We start from the raw sequence: 10,000 nt of genomic DNA, 5'->3' as shown, positions 1-10,000 counted from the left end.
AATGGAAACTGAACCTTTTGAAACAAATATATCGAACTCTTAAAACAGCAAAGCATGACCTTTAAATTAAACCCTTTAAAAAACATATCACCAACCCTCAAAGTAAATCCGAAAGAAGTAAAATTGGTTAAAAAAAAAAATCAAAATACCTCCTTAAAAAATAGAAATACTAAAACATCAAATATCAAATTGTAAAAAAGGAAAAAAATCAAGGAATAAATGAAAAAAATAAAGCAGAACCAGATTTTAGTTTCAGAGAGAGAGGCTTAAAAAGAAACACCAATAGATGCTGTGCCCTTGAAACCTCCTCTCAGGGTCACGGGGGAGAGAGAGAGAGAGAGAGAGAGAGAGAGAGAGAGAGAGAGAGAGAGATTCGCGTGGGTTGTCAAGGCTGTAACATAAAACGACAGAAAAAAAAAAGAAAATAGGAAAAAGAAGTTGAATGAAAAACAGTAAGAGTAATGAAGTTTATGTTTCGTCATGTTCCGCTGAAAAGTTTCCTTTGAAAAGAAAGAATAGAAAAAAAAGAGGAAAAAAAATGGCTCAAGTTAAATCAAGAAGAACATTTTACTTATTTTTTTTTACATTTTTTTTTCATTTTACTGCAACTTGAGAGAGAGAGAGAGACAGACAGACAGACAGACAGAAAAAGAACATTGAAAACAGAGATGAAAAACAGATAAAATAAGGAGAAAAGAAGGAAATGAGGGGAAAATATTAATATGAAGAAGGAAAATAATAAGAAAAAATGATACAAATGAAGATGGATGATGAAAGTGGAGGAAAAGAAGGGAAGAAAAGTGAGAGAGGGGAAATCTGATGAGGGAGACAAGACAAGGAGAGGATGAAAAACAAACACGAGAGAGGTGATTAATTAAGACAAGCAAGGAAAGAAGGAAGGAAAGAAAGAAAGAAGAGAAGAGAGAAGAAAGAAGGAAGAAAGAGAGAAGAAAGAGAGGAAGATATTATTGCCAGATACTGAGAAAGGAAGAATACAAAATAAAGTAATGATTTATTAACTAATGACTATGAAGTACTGGTTAGCTGACTGATTGCTACTGCACTGACTCACACACTCACTGATTTCTCATCCTACTCGCTGACTGACTGACTTATTTGCTGACTTATTAATTGAATATCTTAATTGATTGATTGAGTGAGTGAAATATTGACTCAATCACTCACCCACTGATTGACTAACTAAATGACTAACTGAAAAACCTGACTGACTGACTGACTGACTGACTGACTGACTGACTGACTGACTGACTAACTAACTAACTAACTAACTAACTAACTAACTAACTAACTGACTGACTAACTGACTGACTGACTGACTGACTGACTGACTGACTGACTGACTGACTGACTAACTAACTAACTAACTAACTAACTAACTAACTAACTAACTAACTAACTAACTGACTGACTGACTGACTGACTGACTGACTGACTGACTGACTGACTGACTGACTGACTGACTGACTAACTAACTGACTGACTGACTGACTGACTAACTAACTAACTAACTAACTAACTAACTAACTAACTAACTAACTAACTAACTAACTAACTAACTAACTGACTCACTCACTCACTCACTCACTCACTCACTCACTCACTCACCACTCACCACCTAAATAACTAACTAACTAACTAACTAACTAACTAACTGACTGACTGACTGACTGACTGACTGACTGACTGACTGACTGACTGACTGACTGACTGACTGACTGACTGACTGACTGACTAACTAACTAACTAACTAACTAACTAACTAACTAACTGACTGACTGACGGATTGACTGACTGACTAACTAACTAACTAACTAACTGACTGACTGACTGACTGACTGACTGACTGACTGACGGACTGGGATAGAATAATGAGAGGTGCAGACGCATATAATTAAGTAAATATTTTCAATGGGAACTGAAAAAAAGAACTAATAATTAATGAGGCCAACATAGAAATGAGTGAATGAATTACATAAATACGAAATAAATGGAAATGTTGATGAAAATAAAGAAAAAATAAATCTAAATGAATAATCCTCATGAATTTGTGGGTCTGTGCTCTCATTGGCAACGTGTATTTGTTTGTTTTCTTTGTTTGTTTGTTTTGTTTTGTTTACAGTTCATTAGTTTACAGGTGGGACGGTATGGATATTTTTCTTGTTTGTCTGTGTTGTTGTTGTTGTTGTTGTTGTTGTTGTTGTTGTTTGATGTGCTAGTTTGATCATTATTAATCTCTCTCTCTCTCTCTCTCTCTCTCTCTCTCTCTCTCTCTCTCTCTCTCTCTCTCTCTCTCTCTCTCTCTCTCTCTCTCTCTCTCTCAGTTCATTCTCCCCAATTATCTATTTGCTGGGTTCAATAACCTCTCTCTCTCTCTCTCTCTCTCTCTCTCTCTCTCTCTCTCTCTCTCTCTCTCTCTCTCTCTCTCTCTCTCTTCTCTAGTTTCTCTCCTTCCTTTCCTTCTTCCTTCCTCTCTCTCTCCTTTGTTGTTGTTATCCTTTCCTTCATTCTGTATACATTTCCTCCTCCTTTATTCTCCTTCCTTCCCTTATTATTCCTTCTTCCTTCTCTTACTCCTTCTGCTCGTATACCTTTCTTTCCTTCCACTTTTTCACGTATTCTCTCTCTCTCTCTCTCTCTCTCTCTCTCTCTCTCTCTCTCTCTCTCTCTCTCTCTCTCTCTCTCTCTCTCTCTCTCTCTCTCTCTCTCTCTCTCTCTCTCTCTCTCTCTCTCTCTCTCCTCCATCTTACCTCACATTGGCTGATCGGATCTCCTACCACCATCGCCACCATCACCACCACCACCATCACCACCACCACCATCGGGGAGCGGCTCATCCTTAGTGTGGCGGCGCAGGAGGGAGTCTGGGGAGTCCTATTAATGGCGCTGGTTCCTCGAGGGGTCCTTTTCTTGGGGTCCTCCTTAACGGGGTGTATTTTGGAATTTGGAGTTTTGAAGAGGTCTTTTTAATTGATTTTTTGTGTTTTAAGGGGGTTGCTTTGATTTATTTAGGGTTTTGGGGGTTCTTTTCCTTCAGGGTTATTTTTACGGTCTTTTATTAAGGGTGGGGTTCCTTAGGGGGGGGGTCTTTCTTCCGTCGTCCTTGGAATCCTTCGAAGTGCAAGTCCCCAGGATAGGATCTGCGGAGGAGGAAGGAATAATAGTGTGCCATGAGTGGATGTGCCAGAGAGAGAGAGAGAGAGAGAGAGAGAGAGGATCGATGGGTAAAGTAAATATTCGAGGAAAATTATTCTACGTGATAAAAAAAAATAGAAAATGGATGTGAGGTGGAACACAGGTAAGAAAAATGGAAGGAAGAAAGGAAGGAAGAGGATGAGGAGGAGGAGGAGGAGGAGGAGGAGGAGGAGGAGGAGGAGGAGGAGGAGGAGGAGGAGGAGGAAGACGACGGGGAAGAGGAGCAGGAGGAGATGAAGAGGAAATGGTTGACTCTCTCTCTCTCTCTCTCTCTCTCTCTCTCTCTCTCTCTCTCTCTCTCTCTCTCTCCTCCCGACGCACAAATAATGCTTATCTTCCTTCTCCTCATTCTCTCGCTGGCTCTCCTTCTCCTTCTTCTCCTCCTCCTCCTCCTCCTCCTCCTCCTCCTCCTCCTCCTCCTCCTCTTAGTCGTCTCTCTCACTTTATCATTGTCATATCCTCTATCTCCAGACTAGAAGCTTTTTCTTTCACCTTTTTCCTCCTCTCCTCCTCCTCCTCCTCCTCCTCCTCCTCTTCCTCCTTCTCCTCCTCCTCCTCCTCCTCCTCCTCCTCCTCCTCCTCCTCCTCCTCCTCCTCTTCTGGCTTTAGTAATTCAAGAGTAAGTGAAGAAATTAGGAGTAGAGAGAAGGAAGGAAGGAAGGAAGGAAGGAAGGAAGGAAGGAAGGAAGGCAAAAGGAGAAGAAAGGAGGTAGTGAAGGAGTGGAAGAGAGAGAGAGAGAGAGAGAGAGAGAGAGAGAGAGAGAGAGAGAGAGAGAGAGAGAGATGGCAAGACTAACTAATTGGAAAAGAAAGAAAGCAAGATAGGATAAAGAAAGGAAAATGAGAGAAGAAAAAGGAAGATTTCTGTGTTTTAAGGAAGAAAGGGATGAGGTTGGAGAGAAGACAGATTTGTGGGCAGGTGGGGGGAGGACTTCATTGGAGGCAAGGGGGGGGGGAGGGGGGTCAGTAACACACCTGGAGAGTCTATTAACTGAAGGTATTAGGAGGAAAATTAGGAGGAGGAGGAAAGTAGGATGAAAGAAGATGAAATGTGATATTCCAGTGACTATAAACTCTCTCTCTCTCTCTCTCTCTCTCTCTCTCTCTCTCTCTCTCTCTCTCTCTCTCTCTCTCTGTCCTGTGACCTAAATTTGAGGGCAAGAAGAGTCAAGCGGTTCATTGTTGCATCCATACCACTAGTTTTTGATGCCTGGAACGGTGTGTGGGTGTGCAGGTGTGTGGAGGGATCTGGAAGGTGTCTGGGGAGGTCTGGGAGTCATAGGAGATGTGTAGGATAGGATATAAAAGGACTGGAAGGATTTGTAGGATGTCTGGAAACGTCTGGAAATGGTGGGAGAGTTGTAGAGGGGATTGCTGGAAGGTGAAGGGTCTCTGGATGATCTGGAAGTGTTTGTGGGCACCTAGACTGGTATGGAAGGAAGGACTGGGTGTCTGGAGGGGTCTGGACTTGACTTGGAGGGTCATGGAAAAGGATGGAAGGGTGTGCTGGGTTCAAGAGTGGCTTGGAAGGAGCGAAGCAAGGTCTGGCTTAAGCAAACTGCGGTGACCTGGATGCTATAATCCGCCGGTTCGTCTCGGATCCTGCGTACCACGAGGAGTCACAAAGGAACATCAAGGAAGGCTAAATAGAAACAAGTAGTGGTGACATTTTGGTTCTCCCGAGGGTGTTTTGTGATGTGCTGCACCGCCACACTGTCTCTGGTCACCATGTTATGCGTAGTAATAAATAAATGAAAAAAATAAAAGAGAAAACAAATGAGAGAAGAGAGGAAAGTAGCCTTTTTTGTGATGTGGATTTTTTTCTTCTTAACCCTCATCTCTTTTTTCCAGTGGGGTGAGTCTCCGCGTTATGAAAAAAGAAAAAAAAAAAAGTAAAGCACGCGAAAGGGGAAGAAAGAAAAATGTTCCATCCCTCCTTCCTCCCCCTATCCCTCACACACACCTGTTCTCTTCCCCACCTTCCCGTTCCCTGCAGTGTCACGTGTGGAGCAGGTGTGGTGGCCGCCAGTGGTGGAGGGAGGTGGAAAGCAACACCTTGGCTAAATTGTTGCCTTAGACATAATTATCGTCTCCCTTGGGCTTATATCACTCAGGCAGGAATGTGGACTAAGTAGAACAGATTACACAGCACAGCGCGAGTGTTTGACGAGGCAGGCAATTTGTGATGGTGTGAAATTTTGTTGCGGGAATTGAGGTGACTGTCAAATGGAGAAACTGTGTAGGATAATTTTAGTTTACGTGTATATTTTCTTTGTAACTTTACATTTCACATGGGAAGGATATTGGTTAATGGCCTTGAAATAATGGTAAAAAGAGATCAAAATACCATAAAGTGTCCGTGTGTCTTGCCTCGTGTGTTTTAGGGACGCAAAGAGTGACTGTGTGAAGGAAAACCACTTGACACCAGCGCTAGCCAGACAAGTGTACGTGTGTTTGTCTGTTATTCGACTGATTAGTTAGTGTAATCATTTAGCAAGAAAGACTGGAGTACGTGTGTTCGTCTGTTACTTGATTGGCTGGTATCATAACACTGTCACCTCAACGGAACTTTTTTTCTCTCTGTTGCCTTGACAGTGAAATTAAAAGAATGAATGTATAAAACAGTGTGTGTACGAGTGTTGGCGATGGTGTTATTGCGTCACTGATAATTTTCCCGTGGTAGTGGCGAGGACATGTTCCCTGCAACACCAGCGTGGACAGCGAGGACAGCTTGACGTTAATAATTGTGCAGCGTGTGGAGGGAGACGAGTGCGGCTGTTTAAACCAAGATAATAAGTGGCAGTGACGGGAGAGGGGAAGGCTGGCGGCGGGTGATGGCCTGACAGAGAGAGAGAGAGAGAGAGAGAGACTTGTATAATTACGTAGTTATCTGGTTAGTTAGTTAGTTAGTTCATACTTATCCCTCTCTTCCTCAAACGTTCTTTCATTCCTTCTTCTCCTTTCTTTTCTCTATTCTTCATCAAAGTCTCTTCATTCTTTTCCTTCTCTTTTACATGTCTTTCTGTCTTCCCATTTCTCAAACCCTTTCTCATTTCTCACTCTCCTCTACTTTCATTCCCTCTTAAAACTCATCCTCAAACACTTCCACTCCCTCATACCTTTCCCTCCTTTCTCTCTCCCAATGCTTCTATCCCTCCTCTCAACCTCCTTCATTCCTTTCCTCTCCTTACCCTCTTTTCCTTCCAATCATACCTCCCAAACTCCCCGTGCTTTCCTCATACTCTTACCCTTCCCAGCCAGGCGTGGAGGCCAAGGTTAGTCGCTCCGTTATTACCAGAGTTAGGATTAACATGCTCCTATTACCTTCTCCACTGACCACCCTCCCTTTAGCCACAGACTCCCTGCCTCCCCTCCGCCACTTACGTGTACGCCGGGCCAGGTGGGAGCAGGGCTAAATCTAATTAAGGTGGTCCCGATAAAGGTTTTCTAAATAGGTATTATGACACCTGAGTTACCTGGGGCTGTTAGTGTATGTTGGCTTTGAGTAAGTGAGAGAGAGAGAGAGAGAGAGAGAGAGAGAGAGAGAGAGAGAGAGAGAGAGAGAGAGAGAGAGAGAGAGAGAGAGAGAGAGAGAGAGTGGAAGTGGAAGTGGTGTGGGGCTAGACTGAAGAGAAGGGAAGAATATGAAGAGTAGAAGATGAAGTATGGGTGAAAATATGAAGGAGAGAGAGAGAGAGAGAGAGAGAGAGAGAGAGGCATAAAGTAAATTAGTAAAGCAAAATCACTCCATAATTTCTCTCTACTGTTACAAAAGAGTTTAAAAAAATACTGCGATTAGAATAAAGTGAATTATCTGGTGTTATATTTTAGAATTTCCTCTCTCTCTCTCTCTCTCTCTCTCTCTCTCTCTCTCTTTTTTTTTTTTTATTTAAACATAATTTATACAGAAGAACATGTACCCAAAGGCGCACTGTCGTGTGCTACCTATTCTAAGGGTACTACAATCTATTTCTCTACAATATTTACAAGACTTAAAATAGAAAATATACAAGATGGTCAGCATGTAAATGGAGCACTGTTCTTTTCACTTCACTAGCACTATTCACGCACTGCACTACACTGAGTGTCACGTCACAAAGAGTGTCAGAGGAGTTGGCAGTGTCTGTCTCCACTTATGTGCCATCAGTTTGACACTGTGTGTGTTCATCTCCTGGACGTGAGGCACCGCGGCCGTGAACAAGTTCCACATCCTGGAGACGCGTCCTGCGAAGGTGCGTTGATGCTGACACCCGTGGGATCGCGGCACCTCTACGGCGTCACCACCATTGAGCACCGTTCTCGTGCTCCGTGCGGTGACTCTCAGAGGATGACGCAGCCCTGCCAGATGTGGCACTCTTTGCACCTGTGCCTTATGGAACACTACGATCGCCGCCACATCTCTGCGGTGTTCCAGTGAATCAAGGGGACGCTCAGGCTCTGGGTGAGGTGGTATTGCAGCATCTACTAGCCGTATGGCGCGGCGTTGGATGCTGTCCAGTCTCCTTCTGTGTGTGGCGGCACAGGACATCCAGGAGAGAGCTGCGTACTCAAGGTGGGGCCGCACCTGTGCCTTGTACAGCAGCAGTCTCCCCTTCCTGTCGAGGAAACTGGCGATCCTTCTGAGAGCGGAGATCCTGTGAGAGGCTTTCTTGGCAATGGATTTGACATGGCTGTCAAACCTCAGCCCTCGATCCACCTCCACTCCAAGTATCTTGACGTCATCTTGGAGTGGGAGCAGCAGCGCCAAAGACAACTTTCCTGCCATTGCTGCCATGGCGGCTGGGGACCGAGAGACAACCATTGCCTGTGTCTTCTCCGGCGCGAATGTCACTTGCCAGCGAGCACCCCACTCCTCTATCACTCGTAGCTGCTGATTGATGGCCTCAGCAGCCCGCCCACTGTCCTGGCGTGGATAGGTATAGGAGAGGGTGCAGTCATCAGCATAGGCCTTGACTCCTGGCAGTAGCTGGAGAAGATCATCCACGTAGATATTCCACAGGAGTGGGCCAAGAATTGAACCCTGTGGCACTGATGCCTCCACAGGCAGGGACTCAGATGTTTGCCCGTTGACAACCACCTTGAGGCTTCTGTCCTGCAGGTAATTTCCCAGGAGTCGTAGCAAGCCACCCTGGATGCCTTTAGCACGAAGCTTTTCCAGTAATCCGTTGTGCCATACTTTATCAAAAGCTCCAGCTATGTCCAAAGCAACCACTATAGTGTCCTTGCCGTCGTCGAGGGCGTCCTGCCACTGCCTGGTGAGAAGCATCATTAGGTCGGAGGTTGACCTTCCAGGTCTGAACCCAAACTGTTGGTCTGAGAGGAGGGCATTGTCCTTGAGATGGCTACACACCACCTCTGCCACGACCCTCTCAAACACTTTACCCACCACTGACAACAGGGATATGGGTCTGTAGTTTTTTGGGTCCGTCCTGGAGCTTTTTGTGTGCAGGAACTACTCGAGCCTCCTTCCACACTGAAGGCCAGACGTTTTCCCGTACACAAGTTGTGAACTTGGGTGAGAGGGGCAGCCAGTTCCTGGGAGCATCGCTTCAGCAGGTGCGGGCTGATGTCATCAGGGCCGGTAGCTTTCTGTGTGTCCAGCCCCGCAATAATCGCTTCACCTGCTGATGCGTCACCTCCACCATGGTGACAGTCTTCTCACATTGCTGGACCAGCTGAGGCGGTGGCTGCTGTGGATTCCCCACCTTCATTTTCCAGCAAACAAGGAAGCCAGCAACTGTGCCCTCTCCTTACTGCTGGTGGCGACAGTACCGTCCTGCTTGCTGAGGGAGGGATGGATTCTTGGTGGCCAGTTCCTGTTTGTCCTTAACAAGGGACCACCAAGTTTTGTTTCCTACGCCAGTGCCACACAGTTTCCGGCGCAGGCTTTCCTCCCACTTTTTTAAGGCCCACTTGCTGGTTACCACCATCCTCCTGCATGCAGCCCTATGCAAGTCCTTGTTGCGCCGAGTCGGGTTCCTCTTGTAGCGGAGCCAGGCAGCATACTTTGCCTCAGCAGCAACACGGCAACGGTAGCCAAACCATGGCTGATCCGTCGGTCTGGTGGTGTATTCCCTGTGTGGGACGTGGCGTCTCTGGAGGGCGAGAAGGTGAGAGGTGAGTGCAAGTGCTTCACTCTCTGCTCCTCCCTGTAGCAGAGTGGCCCATGGGGTGTGGGTCAGGTCGCGGCGCAGGAAGCCCAGTCTGCTTTGTTCCACAGCCAGATGGTGCGGGTGGTGGCCTCGTCCCGAGCCACGCCCACTTCCAGCTGTGTCAGTACAGCGTGATGATCAGAGCTGCCCACGAGCCCCAGCTGATGACACTGAAGCTTGTCCTCCTGGTAGTCTGAGATGACAGGGTCTAATGTCCCTCCTCGTTCATGTGTGGGGAAGGTGACATGATCTGTCAGACCCTGCACCTCAGGAGATTCTCGTAGGCGTCTCTTTCCAGGTGGTGATTGAGATCCCCCACAATCAGCACGTGGCTGCAGCTGTGTGCCATCATCAGGTTGTCTAAAGTCTCAGTCAGGTACAGGAGTGAGTCAGGCCCTTGTCGCGGGGGGCGATACAGGGCACACAGTAGAGGGCTGAGCGGTCTGCCAGCGTTACTCGGAAGTACATCATCTCCATCAGTGGAGGCGTGTCTATGTCGAGTAGCTGGGCCTGCATTCCTTCCTTGAAGCAGACAGCCACTCCACCTCCTGTTCGCTCCTGTCGGTCCCTCCTCACCCAGTGGGTGAAGCCCTGCATCCTGCCATACGTGGGCTCCACCTCACTGTTCAGCCATG

At 46.2% G+C, this 10,000-nt stretch overlaps 2 protein-coding genes across 8 annotated transcripts in view; one reads left to right on the top strand and one right to left on the bottom strand.

Moving 5' to 3' along the window:
• Positions 1–10,000, top strand: part of LOC123509498 (small G protein signaling modulator 2-like) — a 91,789-nt gene that overhangs the window by 39,242 nt on the left and 42,547 nt on the right. The gene's annotated exons all lie outside the window — the stretch shown is intronic.
• The window catches only part of LOC123509503, a 31,012-nt gene that overhangs the window by 17,293 nt on the left and 3,719 nt on the right, over positions 1–10,000 (bottom strand). The window contains exon 2 of the mRNA XM_045263835.1: positions 2,769–3,158. Coding sequence (XP_045119770.1) covers positions 2,769–2,855 — 87 coding nt within the window. The 5' untranslated portion in view covers positions 2,856–3,158. The remainder of the gene's footprint in view (positions 1–2,768; positions 3,159–10,000) is intronic.

The sequence above is a fragment of the Portunus trituberculatus genome, chromosome 27, assembly GCF_017591435.1.
Source record: "Portunus trituberculatus isolate SZX2019 chromosome 27, ASM1759143v1, whole genome shotgun sequence".
Taxonomy (NCBI): domain Eukaryota; kingdom Metazoa; phylum Arthropoda; class Malacostraca; order Decapoda; family Portunidae; genus Portunus; species Portunus trituberculatus.
The sequence above is the reverse complement of the archived record's forward strand: the minus strand, read 5'-3'. Positions and strand labels throughout refer to the sequence as shown.